Source organism: Stigmatopora argus, chromosome 3 (assembly GCF_051989625.1).
Source record: "Stigmatopora argus isolate UIUO_Sarg chromosome 3, RoL_Sarg_1.0, whole genome shotgun sequence".
NCBI classification, from domain to species: domain Eukaryota; kingdom Metazoa; phylum Chordata; class Actinopteri; order Syngnathiformes; family Syngnathidae; genus Stigmatopora; species Stigmatopora argus.
In genome coordinates this window covers 14,595,314-14,613,417 of record NC_135389.1, presented here as the reverse complement: position 1 = coordinate 14,613,417, position 18,104 = coordinate 14,595,314, and the positions used below count along the sequence as shown (strand labels likewise).

Here is an 18,104-nt window from a genome sequence, read left to right as displayed (position 1 = left end):
TCTTTTTTTCCCTTGACTGTTGCTTTATTGGTATTGATGACTTCACTTTTCGAGCAGACGACGGTGTGCACCTCAGTAGAGGTTTTTGGAGGTGTGGTCCATGATGGACATGAGGGCCAGCCATGTCTCCTTGGCAGTGGGGATGATCTGGTTGGCAGGCAAGATGAAGCCATAGCGCCCAGTATCACGCAACTCGAACGTGAACGAGTACTTGATGCCTTGATTATAGGTCCAGTCGATGGTTCCACCACTGGCTTGGTCTGGAAGGCCACACAGAAAATTAAACGGCTTGAACTCAACTACCAAGTAGAAATGAAACCATTAAATATTTGCTGTTTGAGCACGTTGAATGGACTTGGATATGTCCCAAGACCGACAGCGTCAAAGTGGACATTAAAAGAAACTCACAGATTGTGTTGATGATGCTTCCATATCGGTAGCGAGTGCCGTAAAGGGAAGTCAGGTCAGTGACGGCCTTCCTGGCCAAATCGTGCTGCACAAGCATCAATAGAATGAACATACAAAATTACACGTACATCATCAATGATTTGTGATGATCTACCAGCTCTTTCTGGTCCTTCACAGGTGTCCTGGTGTATCCATAGGGGTAGAGCAGCATTTGCGAGTACGCATGGATGGAGACAAAGGACTTGATGTTTCCATGAGACTTGACGAAGTTCACAATGGAGCTGACCTCCGATTCTGAGTGTGCCCGCGGGCCGCGGTACGTCTCCGAGCAAGGACTGCCACTAGCACCAGGACCTAAACAATGATGGAGAATATTAATGTTACTTTTCACTAGTGATTCATATTGAATATTTTATGCCACTGAGAAGGCTTGTGAACTTAGAGGGAGTAAATAATGAGGAACTAACAAAAATAAAAAATGATGTTTGGAACAACTGATTGACTACTGGTTAATAATAAATACATAGAGATCCAGCAATAATGGGATTAAAAATAATAGAATGTGTGTTTGAAATCTCATATTTAAAACTACTGAAAGAACAAAGGACCAGCCAACAATCTAACCTAAAATGTGAAAAACAAAAGAGATGGTTTATTAGCTAATATTGTCACAATTGTCACAAGGCTACATTTGTTAAAGGGAGACGTTACCTCCAAAACCAGCATCCCAGTTCCTGTTGGGATCTACTCCCACACAAGAGGAACCACGATTGGGCTTTCTGGTCTTACGCCACATGCGATTCTGGAAACATTAGACCCAATATTGAACAATATCAGGAGTGTAGCTGTTAATACTCAAAACTTTTCTGTGTGACTGTGAGTTAGAACCCAGGCCTTTTGAATAGAAATGGCTGGTATTGAATCATTTTTCTTAATGATTTTTTTGTTGGAATGTGGACTCACTCTTGTTTGCGTGTAGTGGAAGCCATCAGGATTGGTGACGATCTCCAAGAAGATATCCATCTTGTTGAGGATGGCGGTGAGGACGGGATCGCGACCGTAGTCAGTCACGATCTAAAAAAAAATGCTTCGCTAAATAAAACCATTGCTGGAGAAATATTTCACGCTAAACTCCTTTCTTCACCTTTTTGGCGAACCAGGTCCCGCTAGCTTGAGTGACCCATTCACGGGAATGGATGCCAGTGTCGAGCCAGATGGCAGGACGCTTGTTTCCACCTGTGCTGAACTGCAAACAATAAACAAGTGTTGTGTTAAATGCTATTGTCAATAAAAGGCTTTTAAGATCACAAACTTGCTCCAAAACCTCATTTCATTCATTCATCTACTGTAAGAGTTGTAGGGGCTGCTGGGGTCTATCCCAGCTGACTTTGGGTGAAAGGCAGACTACACCCTAGACTGGTCCCCTTGTCAGACGTAAGTCAAACTAATATATACACACTTTATAATCCTGAAACTAGGTTTCATGCACTTGTCTAGCGTTATTACCTTGAGCACATTGAGAGGACGATTCTCGTAGCTTTGACCAATCACCAGCTTGCTGACCAGTCCAGGATTCTCGGCCACCAGCATGTCCTGGAACCCGTATATCTAAAACCAGCACGTCAGAAAGGTGAGTCCAACAAAAAGCAACCTGTTGCTTCAAGTGAAAATGGGCATTAAGCGACACCTCGGAGATGGTGTGGTATCTCGAGTAGTCGAAGTTATCAGTGTTTCTGGGCTCGGCAACACGGGCGGAGGCATCCATCTCCTCTAGTTCCTCATCCAGGATCGCCTGAAGAACAACAACTTACACATTACAACAACAAATAGGAAATTCACCAAACAAGCATCTCACTGAAGAACAAAAAGACTAATTAACTAAGAAGAGGTCAGTCTTACCTGCAGGTCTTCAATCATGACTGAGAATTTGATGTCATTGCTTTCCAGAAAAAGTTTAACAGCCTCCAGACTTCCTGAAGGCACTCTGATGTCCACGTTAACATCCACATCATTGGCCTCTTTCCAGAAGTCCAGCTGACAAGCACACACATGAATAACCACACACAGATTATCAATACAATAGCCATAAAATGGTATAGTTTTATATTCTTGTTTAGGAATTCCTAACCCCATACTCCTCCATGTCCTCCATTTTCTTTAGAAGAGACAGTTGCGCTTCATCCTTTGCCACCGTGCGGAGAACTTGATGTCTTTGAAAAGCCCACACAGTATTGTACATATTTGTACATAAATCTAGTTTATTTGAAACAGCGTTTCAACAATACACCAGCTGTAGCAAAGACTTTCTGGCTTGTAGAACACAACACATCACAAGCATGAAAAGAACATCAAATTTCAAGTCAACATTTTTCACATTTTAAAAGTAGCAAGCTTTTTTTGTATTGTTATTTATGAACAGATCAAAAAAATATTCAACTGTAATATAAACAAATGCAATTTTCCAATTAGACTGCAGTGGATGGGTTAAAAAAAATTCAACACAAATATAGCATCATCCTTTTCTCCACATTTTGTTTCAAAAATATATCCATTTTTTTCTAGGTCTCAAAAATATCGCAAAACACTGGGTAGTTTCTGTGACTTTTGTGTGGACTTCATCATAGGCTCTACTCCATAGCATATTACCAATTTTCAGAAGGTATGTTTAGAATTCCATAAAAATGGGCGTCAACTCACCCTTCAAACGTTTCCTTACTGAGCGCCGCAACGAGCAGCGTGGCCAACACGAACAAGACCCTCATCATGACAGAATTCATGAATCCCACCCGGGTTCCCTGGTTCGGTCCTTTATGGACCCACCAGGGGCGGGTCAATGTCACCTTGCTCAAGGGCAGGGAGGAGTTTCACCAGCTGCACCGATTCACACACCAGATGCCACCTGGAACGCCAACCTCCAGCCTCCGCTGGTTTTGAAAGTTTCCCCACTCCTGACACTGAATCTGCTCAAAGCAAGAGAAAAACAACAACCATTACACTTCATTTACTATATATTTTTCACTTTCACAATCACTTTGATCATTTGGTAATTACAAACAAATACATTCCTTACTAACAATAGCTATTATCAGTAATTATTAAACAACCACCAATACTATTATTGTGACTAAACAGAAGTAGCAAAACAAAAAGGAAGTGCATTTCATAATGTGTTCTGCATGTCCGTAAAAGGTAATATTGAGATATAATGTCATAGTATGGCATCTCTCCCAAAAAATATTTTTTCTACAACTGCAATGTCATCAGGAGTATTCCTCTAAACATACTTTAGCTCACTTTTATAAGTTCTAATCTTAAATCAATACATTTACTTAGAAAATGTTCAAACATTGGACATTCTTTTGACTCTGACAAATTTATTTGACAAGAAAAACAACATTAAAATTGCTTACAAGTTGGAGCAGTTTTGCCTTACGTAAGGCCGCTGATAGCCAAGTAAACTCATGCATGTGATTCCGTAAAAACACCTGCTACAGTCACACAAGTACACACACAGACACATTGATGCCAGTACATACCTGTTCACAGAAGATGTCTGAAGGCCATTCAACATTTGTCTTCTTGTTACAATGAGACAGCAGTTCCACCCAGAACTTCCTTTTTTTATTTTTCAACCCTGAAAGATTGCTGTATGTGTGCTGTTAAATGCAAAACAGTTGGTAGGGTGAAGAGAAAGAAGGTAAAAGTTCTTGTAAACTTTCTCAACTAAGATTTTATTAAAAAAACGAACGAGTCAAAAAGGTGAAAGTTGTGGCATTTCTGACATTTCAAAAAGGCTCACATTAACATCAATATTCTCTGCCTGATCACAGCTACAAAGTTGTAAAATAAATACTAATTAAAAATATTTAACACTACTACTTTACTTTCAGGCCCCTTTGCTTTTTTGTATGGATAACCTCCCTCCCCCATTAGAGAATAGTGTGCACATCAGAAGAGGTTTTTGGAGGTGTGGTCCATGATGACCATAAGTGCAACCCACGCCTCCTCAGCAGTGGGAATGATCTGGTTGGCAGGCAACAGCAACCCGTAGCGTCCCATGTCACGCAGTTCGAGGGTGAATGAGTACTTGATTCCGTTATTGTACGCCCAATCGGTGCTCCCACCACTGGCCGGGTCTGGAATGCCACAGAAAATTAAAAAGTCTTGCACCCAATCAATTACCAAGTAGAATTGCAACTACTAAAAAATGCTGTTGTCTGAACACATTTAATGGACTTGTGAATGTCCCATGACTGACCTTTGGACCACCAGGGCCAATCTGTCAAACTGACTGGTGGACATGAATGGAAAGAAAAACTCACAGATTGTGTTGAAGATGCTTCCATACTGGTAGCGAGTGTCGTAAAGTGAAACCAGGGCAGTGATGGCCTTCTTGGCCAAGTTGTGCTGCACAAGAATAAACTTAACATAGACATAGACCATAACACGTACAGTAGCGTCATGGTTTAGGTCAAACACCTACTAGCTCCGCCTGGTCTTTGACAGGTGTCGCAGTGTATCCATAGGGGTAAAGTAGCATCTGCGAGTATGAGTGGATGGAAACGAAAGACTTGATGTTTCCGTGAGACTTGACGAAATTCACGATGGAGCTGACCTCCGTCTCAGAGTGTGGATGCGGCCCATGGTACTTCTCCGAACAAGGACTGCCACTTGAACCGAGGCCTAAAGGAGGAGAAAAGAGATTTTCCGCCACTGAGCAATAATGTCTCAGATCACGGGAGTACTGTACAAGACTTACTAAGTGACTAATGTACTGTTCACTTATTAATTTAATAACAAAGGTTTCAAGATAATTAAAACGTATTAATTAGTCAGTGTTTATATAGTTGGACATTTTTGATTAGGTTCAATTTTCTGTTAGTTTAGTTGATGGAAAATGTCTAAGAAAGCTATAGTATGTTAAACTATTTCAAGTACAAACAAGTGGTTGACAAACATCTGATTAACAAAAGGGTCGGTTTTTCTGATGTTACTGTGAGAAAATACCTCCAAAACCAGCGTTCCAGTTCCTGTTCGCATCGACCCCCACACAGTGGGAACCAGGATTGGGCTTCCTGGTCTTACGCCACATGCGATCCTGGAAACATAGACCCAACATTGAAAAATATCAGGAGTGTAGCTGGTAATACTCGAAACGTTTATGTGTGACAGTGAGCTAGACATCCAAGCCTTTTGAACAGGGATGGCTGGCATTGAATCATCTTTCTTAATTATTTTTATTATTGTTGGAATGTGGACTCACTCTTGTTTGCGTGTAGTGGAAGCCATCAGGATTGCTGACGATCTCCAAGAAGATATCCATCTTGTTGAGGATGGCGGTAAGGACAGGATCGCGACCGTAGTCGTCAACAATCTGAAAGTAATGCATCGATGTTGGTATAACTGTGCACACATTTACCATTATTTCCTTTTTTTACACATATCGTTGTCATTAGATTTGAAAAAAAGTGTCTAGTCATGTAATTATTCCTCTTCTGCCTAATTTTTGCTAGATTTTAGGTGCATTTACTAAATAAGACTCAGAAGCCAAGAGTCTTAAATTCACCTTCTTGGCAAACCAGGTGCCGCTAGCCTGAGTGACCCATTCAGGAGAGTGGATTCCCGTGTCAATCCAGTTGGCAGGTCGGTTGACTCCACCAGTGCTGAACTACGAATGTTATAAAAATGTTCTGTTGAATGTTGTTGTCAAGAAAAAGCTTTCAAGGATTACACCAACACTGCTCACTAACTAAAACTATAATAATATTCTATCAGTCCAACTAAATGACACATTTACTAATTCACAGACTAGTTTTTATGCACTCGACTCCCTCTCAAGCATTGTTACCTTGAGCACATTGAGCGGACGTCCCTCGTAGCTTTGACCAATCACCACCTTGCTGACCAGTTCAGGACTCTCGGCCACCAACAAGTCCTGCAAGCAGTATATCTGAAACCATCATGTGAGCAAGATGAATCCAAAAATAAAACCCAACGCTAACAATTTAAAAACGAGTGGCACCTCGCGAATGCTGTGGTATTTGTGGAAGTCAAAGTTATCGGTGTTTCTGGACTCGGTTTCACAGACAAACAAATCTATCTCCTTCTGCTCTTGGTCCAGGACCACCTGACGAAAAACAACAACTCGCATGTCAGCTATTAAAAAGCAAAAATCTACACCCTAAATGTTTGAACCACAAAAATTAAGCAAGATCTCCAAAAGCAATGACTAAACTAAGATTCCACAAATAACGATCAGTTGTACTAAACTCACAAAAACATACCTACTAACCTTTAACAAACAGGGAAAGTTATTGTAAAAGTAAAAAAAGAGTAACGCCAAAGAAGCACTTAGCAGGCATGAATCCAAATGATAAATTTCCTACTAATGAACAAACAAGCGACTAATCAGAAAGGCCGTGTGACCTGCAGGTCTTCAATAATGACTGAGAATTTAATGTTGTTGCTTTCTAGGAAACGTGTGACAACTTCCAAACTTTCTGGGGGCACTCTGATGTCCACGTGAGCGTCCACGTCACCTGCCTTCCTCCAGAAGTCCACCTGACAAACACACAAGTACACACCCACGTGACCTTATCTATATGTGTCATAGAAATTGTGTATTTTTATGTTCCTGTTAAGGGACACTGCCTCACCCCATACTGTTCCATCTCCTCCATTTTTTTCAGAAGAGACAGCTGCGCTCCATTCTTTGGCACCATACGAAGAACCTGATGTCTTTGAACACACCACATGGTAGATTGCACACTATTTTTACAAAAATTCAATTACATTTTATATAAACAGTGCTTTTTCAAAAGCCTCAGGTGTAGCAAAATGCTTTCGAGAACACACAATTACAGGCCCACAGGGCATTAACTCACCCTTCGAACCTTTCCTTGCCCAGCACGGCAACCAGTAGAGTGGTCAACAGGAGCAAGAACCTCATCATGACAGAATTCAAGAGTCCCACTCAGATCCACTTGCTCTCCTTACCTCCCCAAGGGCAGGGAGGAGAGTCACCAGCTTTTATACAACATGAAAAAAACCCTCTTGAACTTGAAATTTTAACGCAACCAGTTTTCTGGCTTTTCAATTTTTTATGTTTAATTAACTTAATTAAACCAGTTTATGCTTTGAACTCAATATTCTTAGTAAATACGACTTCAGTTATTCATTCATCTTTAATATTGGATCTAACATGAGCCCTTGGATATATAGAATATATTATTAATAATAATAATAATAATAATAAGAATAACAATAATATTAGTGATAATAATAATAATAATAATAATAATAGGAACAACAATAATAATAATAATGATGATGATGATAATGATGATGATAATAATAATAATAGTAGTAGTAATAATAATAATAACAAAAACAATAATAATAATAATAATAATAATAATAATAATAATAAATACTACTAATAAAACTACTAAAATAATAATCTGTGCTTGGCACACCCACTAGCCTTGTTTAGAAAATGAACAGACTTATTTATAAATATAAAATAAGGCATTCATATCACAGTTGTCTTAATGTGATAATGTGGTGTGAAATAAATATGCAAGGGCAATATTTGAAAGTTTACTGATTATATTTAAGGTGTGGCAGCATGAAGTTTTCACAGGAAACCACATTGTTTCCTGATATGTAACTTCGCATCAATTGATTGCATTGGTAGTGGTCTGTTGCTAAAATCACAAATATAACACAAAAGAACATTTTTGGTTGAAATAAATAAAAATAAATTGCTAATGGAATTTTGCCCCAATCCTTTGTTAGGATTAGGCCCCACCTCAAATCCAATTTGATTGAATGCTTATATCATCCTGCACTTTGTATGCCGTGATTCCATTGGCATAAACAAAACATCTGTCATCACCGTTCTGGACGTGAAAACATGAACAGTGCCCGGAGTTGAAGAGACAAGTTTAATTTAAAAAATAATTTTTGAAATACGTATGCCTTGTTGACTTTCAAAATAAAATAAACTTCTAAAATCAAAGTGATATAAACGTCGGCAAACTGGTTATGATATTTTCTTTTCAGTTTTTAAAATATTTATTAACTTATTGTATCATTCAGCAATATAAAACAATACAAAATGCCGATTCACTCGTTGTAAAAAAATCATGTTTCGTTTTATATCGTAAGATTATACCGGAAGTGATGACTTTAGGAGTAAAAATCAATGCTTGCTTGTAGCCCCTGGCATCCATAACCGAAAGTGTGAAATTCGCCTAGTTCGTCGACCTGGGTTTGGCTCATTTTGTTTCCTTTGCGGTTAACTTGTGGCAGATTTCCTGGCACGTCCACATTTGTTCACTGACTTTTTCGCAGACAAGAGAAGTGAACATGGAGATCGAGAAAGAAGTGAAGAAGGTGAGTTAACGCCCTGCTGAGGTGTGCGACGGTAACAGTGCAGGTAGTCCTCATCGACCGTGAAAAACTACCTTCCATAAAAGTTGTTCAAAATAATTATCAACATTACTTCCACAGCGGTCATTGCAACGCACTTTTGCACTACTTTCATCATTACATGATTAATTGATTCTTGGTAATTATATCATTAATGTATACTACTTGTTATGGTGGCTTGTTTGGTGTTAGTGGTTCTATATAGTGACAACAAGTTACTATATGTGCTACTGTAGATGGCTAATAATTATGATTTTGGTTATGTACAACAAAAGACATTTACGATACAATAAATAAACGAGATATTGTTAATTGAATATTCCTGATTTCATACAGGGGTAATTTAAGCCACGATCTTTCATTCATTCATTTTCTGAACCGCTTTATCCTCATTAGAGTCGCGGGGGGTGCTGGAGCCTATCCCCGCTGACTCCGGGGCAGAGGCCGGGGACACCCTGAATCGGTGGCCAGCCAATCGCAAGGCACAGGGAGATGGACAACCATGCACACTCACACCCATACCTAGGGGCAATTTAGATTGTCAATAAGCCTACCATGTGTGTTTTGGAATGTGGGAGGAAACCAGAGTACCCGAAGGAAACCCACATAGGTGGACTGACCTGGCTTTGAACCCAGGACGCCAGAGCTTTGTGGCCGTCGGGCTAACCACTCATCCTCCGGGCCGCCTGCTATGATTTTGTAATATGTACCACATTTATTGAGTCATGGTAGCACTGTTATTTTATATTTGAATATTTCAACAGACAGTGCCACGTTTTAATGGGTCTGAATAGACACAACCTCTTTTTTTCATGATGTTAACCAAAATCAAATATCCAGTAGTCAGGCCCTTTTAGGCCATTAATATGTTCACAGACGCATACATTAACTCATGAGCTGCCGGTTGACCCAGACAGGCTCGTAAGGAATCACCATTTAATCCCCAAATGCTGAATGCTCGGCTTCACAGCTGTTTTCTCTCATTGTGTAATCAGAAAAATGAAAAACAAAACTGCACAGAAAATGTACATTTTCACCTTCAATTAGGTAATCCAGATGATCAACGTGTCCTTATGGTCACAACATTAGGGACACTTACTTGACTTTACATTTTCTGAACTAATGTGTGTTTGAAAAAGAAGGACATGACACACATTAAGAAGCTCCATTAGTCAGTTTTATTGAGGAACCAGGGTGAGTCACCAACAGACTTGTTGACCATATATGGTCATGAAAAAATGTTGCATGGGGTTGTGTACGTAGATAATGAAGTGTCCTGTTTTTTGTCATTTTTGTTTTTCAGATGACACTTGGGCATGAGTTTGGTGCGGGTGCTGCTTGCCTTAAGTGTAAAGACAAGTGTGAGGGCTTTGAGCTTCATTTTTGGAGGTGAGAACCCCACCAAGGCTGAACAGGACCAGTAATGTTTACTATTACTTAGAGAGATATTTTGGTAGTTTGTGCACTACCTGTTTGATAAAGTGGATGTCGAATTTGGCACAAACACTGAACACATATACATGAATTACCCAAATTTACGCTGTCAAACTGTTATGTCATTTGTTCATAACCCTGCTAACTGGTAAACCATAAACAATTTAACAAACACCAAACATCTGACCTAAAGTAAAATCTTTTTTTTTTACTATACATTAACTCACAATAAAAGAATAAAGTAGAGGGGCAAACATAAAAACAAAAGAAATATGATCCAGGCTTTTTTTGTTGAGCAAATCCTTCTTTTTGAAGAACAAGTGAAGTTTATGAACAAGTGACAAGCCTGCTTCGTTGAACACAACACATGGACTCACTGCCGAATTCCATCAAATTCCCAGCATGTGTTTAGCCTCGGATCATCGGCTTGGGATAAAAGTGTGGACTGAAGACTTGCTTAATTGGAAACACTTGACTGATGTCGCCACATACCAGATTGAAATTTCTAAAAGCATCCGTGCGCTTCTGCACAAAGCCTCTCTTCAACTGTAATGATGAACATGTGTTCCCTCATGTATACGTATTATGAAAATCATAAACAAATTTCTCCAAAATAGTGGATGTTGTCAAAATGTGTGACGAGTCTGCATGTTTAAAATTAACCCATGTGGATGTATTTTGCCTGCCCATTAAAAATTGTCTGTTGTTGTATTGCAGAAAAATCTGTCGTAACTGCAAATGTGGGCTTGCAGAGCACAATGTGCAGATGAACTCGGAGGAGAACAAAAAGGTCAGCATCTCCTGAAAATTTCTCCCTTTGGTAGAATAAGCTAAGCTTACTATCTTTGACCAAAAGTAGCAGGATATCGACAAACTGCCAAGCAGAGATTGCATGGTAGCAATGTGCATGAAAAACATATACATACTAGCACATAAAAGCCACATTTACATTGATATGTTTAGTATTTCAAATTATTCCCTCAAAAACAACCATAGAGAAGTGTTTTGTTGTTGTTTACACTTTAGCTGAGTTTTGTTGTCAATGAGTAGAGTACACTAAAGAATGTGCCCTATGATACTACACTACAATATAGCAGATAACAACACGTATGTAAAAAGCACCTGTGATTTACTGATTCACGGTTAGTGGAGAAAATGTTAGATACTGTATACTTTTTTTTCTTAGAGACATAACCTAATCATACCGGAATTAAGATGTACTTCTTTTTTAGTTTGAATAACTACTTTTCAATGATTTTACATTTGTCTTTTTCTTTACTATATCTTCCCCTATCACGCTTCTGAATAACCTTGCAGGTGGGGAAGCTCTTTGAAGACACCAAGTACACTGGCCTTATCGCAAAACTCAAGACAGATGGTGTCCCTGTGTACCGGGGCAATGCCATCACTATTACACTGGGCGGCCCCGCTACGGCTCACACAGTGTTACCAGGCACCGCTGTTGAAGCTGCACCTTATGTTCCTACTGCCAATGTGGCTTTTGTCCCGCCCGTTGCGGGCTCGGGAGTTAAAACGGCTGGAGGCATCCAAGCAGCTTCAGGAGATAAGGCCTCAGGAGGCACAACACCCGGTGACATCCAGGCAGTCTCAGGAAGTACGGGGCTCGCTGGCACCCAGGTCCGGGCTGCGCCTGCTGGCTTCGCACCCGTAAAAGCAAACACGGCGGGCGTTTCCGTCATTTCTAACACAGCCAACGTAGTTCCGGTCAGCAAAGACACGCCTCTTAAGTCGGTCACATATGAGTGGGCGCCTCCTGTTGCCAATAAATATGTGGTAAGTTTGCTTATGATTACTATTCAGGGTGGGTGAAAGTAATTTCATTTATCGTCCGTTATAAAACTTTTACTTGTTCCCTGTGAATTAAGTCTTTAAGATGTTTTCCTATCAATCAGGTAAAATAATATCATATATAATTGTGTACTACGTTTGGCGGTTTCAACTTCTTCATAATTTTTTTTTTTTCAAAAGGGCTGACACTATTGGTTGTTTTGTCTCCGTTCATATCTCTCGGCCAAATATTTTCCCCCTGCTTTCAAGCGATTGGTAATTTTTTTTGCCTCTCTTCCTCACAGGCTGTACGTTACATTGAGCTGCTCCCGCCTGAGAAGCGGCCCGTGGTGGGCACAGAAGGCGCCGCCTACCGCCGGCAGCAGATGGCACGCCAGTTGCCCGAGCACGACCAAGATCCAGATAAGTGTCACGAGCTGAGCCCAGCCGAAGTCAAGAAAATGCAACAGTTTGTGCGCAAATACAAGGACGAGGCGTTGGGTGTCGGTGACGTGAGGCTCCCAGAAGAGATGGTTATGGTGCAGGCAGCAGCCGGCGGGGCGGGAGGGGCAAAACCGGCGGGGTCTGGACCAAAGAGTCTACAGGGGGCCGCTGGAGCAGAGGCTCAAGCCGGAGTGGGTGGATCCATGCCAGCTGGAGGCGCTGTTGGTACCGCATCCACCACTGGAGCCATGGGCACCTCAGGAGCTCCGCAACAAAATTTTGTAAGGATTTTCACTTTATGTTCTTATTGTGTTAAAGTAATCAATATTACTAACATAAGTCTTTTGCACAACATTATGGCATGATCATGCCTCAAGGTTTTCCATTTTCAATTTCAAATCTTTGTCTGATTGGCCGTCAATAGAGAGGGTGTGTCAAAGACATGGACTATAATGAGCCTCTAATGACACCATTTTTTTGCTATTTCACAGTAATACAAACATTAACTACTATTACACACTTCAACCAGGGTCTTATGCATGAAACAGTTCAAAGTATTGCAAGTTTGATAACTGTAGTTCCATAGTTGGACACTAGACGGTGACAGTCTATACTATTGAATCTTGGATCTTTATTGCAATGCTTCTGGTGTAGCTCAGCCTTTTCCACTGAGGAAGGCAATCTACAGAAGCATGTAAGGAAGGAAGGGAAAATGTCATTGTTGTTCTCATGCCGCTTTTCTTAATTGACGTTATTTAGGGATTGAACGTTAAAGCGTTGACAATTGCTTCTACATAATAAAGTCACTAACTGCCAAAATGTAACGATCTCTTTCCCTGCAGTCATGTTGCCGCTGCGATCAGCCCATGCGTGTCGGAGACCCGGCCGTGTATGCCGAGCGGGCCGGCTACGACAAGTTGTGGCACCCGGCCTGCTTTGTGTGTTGCACCTGCGATGAACTCCTAGTAGACATGATTTACTTCTGGAAACGTGGAAAGCTCTACTGCGGACGCCACTATGGCGACAGCGAGAAGCCACGTTGTGGCGGCTGCGATGAGGTGAGATGAATTACAGTACAAATTTTTCTCTCGTGTAGTATTTACTATAGGATTTTGTTCATATTTTAGGAGTAACTGAAATCTGGGTTTAGGAGAATCGTGGATGCAAAGATTTTCGAGTTAATCATTGTTGCTTGCTCAACTTCTTGCTCAAATGTTCTTTGCATTCAAAACCCTGGTAATGAGAATGTACGTTTCTGCATCCATAGCTTATCTTCAGTAATGAGTATACTCAGGCTGAGAGCCAAAACTGGCACCTGAAACACTTCTGCTGCTTCGACTGTGACTTGGTCCTGGCAGGAGAGACATATGTGATGGAGCAAGACAAGCCTGTCTGCACACCCTGCTACATGACAAATTATGCTGTGGTAAGATACGCTACGCCTGATAAACAAGCAAGATGTGTGCACCTGAACAATATGATGTTTTATGTGGCCACTTAACCCTTTCATGCAAGAATTAGAATTTTTTTTTTTACGACCCTAACAGGGCACTCGTTTGTGGCGCTGGTGACTAGTTTGATCCATTTTGACTGTCAAATGTGAATAAATGTTTGATCATCTTAGATTTTAATAACATTGTATTAATTTAAAACGTATCTATAATGATACAATTAATTTAAATATACAGTAATGGTTCAGGCAGAATACCAAAACTCATATTATAATAATTCCTAATATGTTTTTTAATGACCAAAAATAGTCACTTGCTCTATAAAGCTGTAAAGGTCTGAAAAGCCATTTCTTGTTTTTTATGTGGAAAACCTCCACTGTATTTCACACCCACAGAAATGCTCAGGATGCAGTGAAGCGGTGGAACCCGAGGCTCAGCGTGTGTCATACGGTGCGTACCACTGGCACGCAGCACCACAGTGTTTCAAGTGCTCGGGCTGCGCCAAAGTTCTAATAGGCCAGCGCTTTATGGCGGCACAGGACAAACTCTACTGTTCCGTCGAATGCAAAAAAAAATGAAGGCGCCGAAGTCAAGACAGCAAGCATGTTGAGGGGAGCCAAGTGCATGAGTGCCTTAAAGTCTGCACTTTTTTTTCTATTCAGGTCTCAGTCATGTAACTACTGATTTACACACAAATACTTGTATTATTAAAAATGAATTAAAGACTGAATATTTGCTTTGTTCATAGCTGGCCTCAGGGTCTTAAGACTTGGAAATCGGGTGACATTAAATTGGTGACTCACCACCAAGTTAACACAAGATGTTTTCTGAAATTCAGCTCTTGAAACCAGTTGCCCTTAACAGCATGAAATTTGGTATGCATGTCTATTATGAATAGACCCGAGACTCAGGGAATTTTATTTGTAAGCATGCGTTTGCTCCTTTTAGATTTTTTTTTTTACAATTGTTACCAAGTTTCAAGTGTGGAACTACAGACATGGAAACTCCAAAATTTGCGAGACCTTTTGAATTTTCATCATGAGAGTTGAGCATTCTAGCAAAGTTTGCCCCCTTCTCATTTTGGCCGGGCTTCCCTAGAATTTGACAATTCCCCAAAATAAAACATCCAAAAATCCCAACCCCCTTGTGATTCATTTGGATTTTGGCCTTATTCAACCCCCGCCTACTCAGATTCTTTGCAATACAAATGCCAAGTCATTTTTTTATGAATTAAATTGTATGAATAGTAATTTGGTTGTTTGTATCTTGCATTTTAATGTGTCACATATTGTACGTTGAATGGAAAAAATGGCCACAAGGCAAAGATGTTTGGAACTGCTGACAATTCCAGGAAGTGTCATATCCCAACGGATGTCATTTGTACCCAATAGTGGCACCCTCCCCAATGGCCATACACTTAACTTCCCCTTTATTCCTACCATTTTGTCAGGCACCTGAATTACCCTGCAAGTGGTTCATTGACCTGCAGAGGGTGCATGTGTACCCCAATTTAATGGATTGACATGATGCAGCTTCACCCTCACTTTTTTACTCACTCATTAGCTACTTTCCTATTACATACTATCCAACATGAAGTTAATATTTTTTACAAAGGAGATCAAAATAAATGAACAAATTCAAACAACAATTCAACACTAGTCACAAAATGTAATATTTCAATTTTTCCGTCTTACAAAGTGAGTAAGCTTTCCATGAATTCTTAGGGTGTTTTTCCCCATCCAAATGTTCATTGTGTCTTCCATTTCAAACTCTGAACTTGTAAATACGCTTTGGAAAGTTTTATGATTTTCAGAATGAAGTAAGCACACCTGTTGAACAAATGTGAACTGAAAAACTCCTTATCAAATCCAACTTTCCTGACTATACCAAAAATATTTTCATGAAGAAGTCATAAACACAATTGAAAAGAACATGACGCCTGTAGTGTAATTCTAAACACAGCAAAGTCCACATTTTGCTATTTACATTGCCACCAATCCTAATACTTGCAACATTATTGTCAATTTTTCCAGCCAACTGATAAATAGCTTCACTTAATTAGAAGGTGCTATTTTAGGTTGGAATGACACGCTTTCCAGTGCTTTGATTGGTTGACAGAAAGCAATCATGAGAAGATTAAATGTAAGTTCTACTGTCCCATAGTTTAGAGTGTTGGCATGGCAACTGACCTTTGTACTCCTGGAGGGACCCGCCCAGGGCACAAGTAGTCACAGCTACCTTTCTCGCCCAGTTGTGATATGACTGGATAACTGAACATGGTCAAATGTAGTTCATGGTCTCGTTAGCACATTCACGCATAAACAATTATTAATACAATTATACTAAGAATGGGGCGGCACAGCGGCTGAGTGGTCAGCGCGTCAGCCTCACAAGTGGGGGACCTGGGTTCAAATCCAGGTCGGTCCACCTGTATGGAGTTTGCATGTTCTCCCTGGGCCTGCGTGGGTTTTCTCTGGGTACTCCAGTTTTCTCCCACATGCCAAAGACATGCATGGTAGGCTGATTGGACACTTTAAATTGCCCCTAGGTATGAGTGTGAGCGTGAATGGTTTGTCCCCCTGTGCCCTGCGATTGGCTGGCCACCATTTCAGGGTGTCTCCCGCCTCTGGCCCGAAGTCAGCTGGGATAGACTCCAGCACCCTCCATGACCCTTGTGAGGCTAAAGCGGTTTAGAAAATGAGTATACTATAATACAGGGCATACATCTGTTAACATTGAATAATGTTCTGTACTACTAATGCCAATCCCAATTAGTAGAAAAATAAATACTTAAAATAGATATTGTTACCAAATCTCACTTCATTTTCCATTATATTAATATATGTTAAAAATGTAAAAGAGTAATGTTAAATGTAGATTTTTTTCCCAAAATCCTTTTATTTTAGTGAAAATATATGTACCTGCTTAAGTATGAATCATGGTTTTAAGGTCAGACTACTTGTTTGTAAGTAACAGACGCTTGCCTGCGTGCGTTCCACATGACAAGTTTCCCTTTCCTGGTATTGTCTGTGTTGCACTAGCAAACATGGAAATTTGGAAATAGTTTGCAGCAGAATTCCACACACTCCAAACTCCCAACAATCATACAAAGTGTTCAAGGACCTTCACGGGCGGGTGTAAAAATGTGAGCGCACCGTTCTCCCATACGACAACACCGTGATGAGTGCTTCCATTGTATTGTGCAAACACAATACAGCTGTTTGCTTGACTCATTACCACCGCTAAGAATGAAAGGCCAGAGGTAGTGTACAGCCCCTTTCTTGTTGATGGTCTTTTCTCCCTGCAAAAACAGTACAATGAGAATGCCACATAAATGTATAGTGTTTGTGTGTGTGTGTGTGTGTGTGCGTGCGTGTGTGTGTGTGTGTGTGTCTGTGCGTGTGTGTGTGTGTGTGTGTATATGTGTGTGTCACCTACATGTAAGAGTTGGTCCATGCAAGAGTGGATTTTGGCATTGGCGCACCCCTTGAGGTCAAAGGTAGTGAGGTGAGTGGTGGGTCACGAGGTGACGAGGAATTTGGGAGTACTACGTGGTGATGGGAAAGGATTAAAAAGATGTGTTGAGGTTCTCAATAGCGACTCTATGTTTTTATATTGTAAGGAATTATTCAGTCGTTAATATAGTGAAAGTGGTTCTTCAGTCAAAGAGTTTTGGTTGGTTGGCAAGTTATTATTTGAATGGTGGTTGAGTAAATGAAAGTCATTCAGTTTGCCAGTTACTGCTTTTAGGTAGGTAATTGTTTATTGTCAACAGTCTGGTTGGTGGTCAGAGTAGTCAGAGGTTGTGGCCGCCATTGTGACCATGTCGAACAAGATACTGAATCCCATGTTGTTCCTGATGCTTTGTCATCAGTGTATTGTTTGTTTGTCTGTTGATATTTCATTTTAATCAGTTTCCATTTTTCTTTTCAGTCCTGATCTTGCAAGTTGTCGAAATAAACATGAGCAGTTGTGCTCCTCATCCTCCATTTTTACCAGTAGAATATTATACATAGTAGCAAAGACAGACCGAGGTCCCGTTCCGTGTTTATGCCCATACAAGGATTCAACACATTCCTGACTCCCTCATGGACACACTGTTAACTTCTACACAGAAGAGGAAGAGGAGGAGGAGAAGGTACTTAT

General features: G+C 40.4%; 3 protein-coding genes across 4 annotated transcripts; 1 reads left to right on the top strand and 2 right to left on the bottom strand.

Moving 5' to 3' along the window:
* Positions 1-15: 15 nt before the first annotated feature.
* Positions 16-3,968, bottom strand: LOC144070825 (carboxypeptidase A1-like). 2 transcript variants are annotated; one of them, XM_077595259.1, is made up of 12 exons: positions 3,945-3,968; positions 3,106-3,368; positions 2,537-2,618; positions 2,308-2,442; positions 2,096-2,200; positions 1,915-2,016; positions 1,553-1,654; positions 1,372-1,482; positions 1,120-1,210; positions 563-762; positions 409-493; positions 16-260 (listed from the first exon to the last, which is right to left on the bottom strand). In XM_077595259.1, the coding sequence occupies exons 2-12, from the start codon at positions 3,183-3,185 to the stop codon at positions 73-75; spliced, it is 1,281 nt and encodes a 426-aa protein (XP_077451385.1). In that variant the 5' UTR covers positions 3,186-3,368; positions 3,945-3,968; the 3' UTR covers positions 16-72. The 2 variants fall into 2 exon arrangements, with proteins under 2 accessions (XP_077451385.1, XP_077451383.1); XM_077595257.1 differs by lacking the exon at positions 3,945-3,968 and having other exon boundaries at positions 3,106-3,447.
* Positions 3,969-4,279: 311 nt separating this feature from the next.
* On the bottom strand, positions 4,280-7,360 carry LOC144071256 (carboxypeptidase A1-like). Its single transcript, XM_077596189.1, has 11 exons — positions 7,293-7,360; positions 7,065-7,146; positions 6,835-6,969; positions 6,431-6,535; positions 6,257-6,358; positions 5,975-6,076; positions 5,672-5,782; positions 5,416-5,506; positions 4,892-5,091; positions 4,731-4,815; positions 4,280-4,544 (listed from the first exon to the last, which is right to left on the bottom strand). Exons 1-11 carry the CDS (start codon positions 7,358-7,360, stop codon positions 4,357-4,359), a joined length of 1,269 nt encoding a protein of 422 aa, XP_077452315.1. The 3' UTR covers positions 4,280-4,356.
* A 1,237-nt stretch (positions 7,361-8,597) lies between these two features.
* Positions 8,598-14,688, top strand: tes (testis derived transcript (3 LIM domains)). The gene is made up of 8 exons (XM_077597319.1): positions 8,598-8,805; positions 10,145-10,230; positions 10,993-11,065; positions 11,593-12,069; positions 12,369-12,788; positions 13,350-13,565; positions 13,775-13,933; positions 14,354-14,688. Exons 1-8 carry the CDS (start codon positions 8,779-8,781, stop codon positions 14,534-14,536), a joined length of 1,641 nt encoding a protein of 546 aa, XP_077453445.1. The 5' UTR covers positions 8,598-8,778; the 3' UTR covers positions 14,537-14,688.
* The last annotated feature ends 3,416 nt before the right edge of the window (positions 14,689-18,104 follow it).

What these genes read in the sequence shown, in the direction of transcription:
- LOC144070825 (XM_077595259.1), bottom strand. Translation starts at nt 3,185, where the DNA reads ATGAATTCTGTCATGATGAGGGTCTTGTTCGTGTTGGCCACGCTGCTC. An exon ending in GTCCTCTCAATGTGCTCAAG is followed by an intron (nt 1,655 to 1,914) that starts GTAATAACGCTA and finishes TATTGTTTGCAG; the next exon opens with TTCAGCACAGGTGGAAACAA. An exon ending in TCCACTACACGCAAACAAGA is followed by an intron (nt 1,211 to 1,371) that starts GTGAGTCCACAT and finishes TAATGTTTCCAG; the next exon opens with AATCGCATGTGGCGTAAGAC.
- LOC144071256 (XM_077596189.1), bottom strand. Translation starts at nt 7,360, where the DNA reads ATGATGAGGTTCTTGCTCCTGTTGACCACTCTACTGGTTGCCGTGCTG. An exon ending in CTGGAACGCTGGTTTTGGAG is followed by an intron (nt 5,092 to 5,415) that starts GTATTTTCTCAC and finishes CTCCTCCTTTAG; the next exon opens with GCCTCGGTTCAAGTGGCAGT. An exon ending in TCAAAGACCAGGCGGAGCTA is followed by an intron (nt 4,816 to 4,891) that starts GTAGGTGTTTGA and finishes ATTCTTGTGCAG; the next exon opens with CACAACTTGGCCAAGAAGGC.
- tes (XM_077597319.1), top strand. Translation starts at nt 8,779, where the DNA reads ATGGAGATCGAGAAAGAAGTGAAGAAG. An exon ending in ACTCGGAGGAGAACAAAAAG is followed by an intron (nt 11,066 to 11,592) that starts GTCAGCATCTCC and finishes ATAACCTTGCAG; the next exon opens with GTGGGGAAGCTCTTTGAAGA. An exon ending in GTTGTGGCGGCTGCGATGAG is followed by an intron (nt 13,566 to 13,774) that starts GTGAGATGAATT and finishes CTGCATCCATAG; the next exon opens with CTTATCTTCAGTAATGAGTA.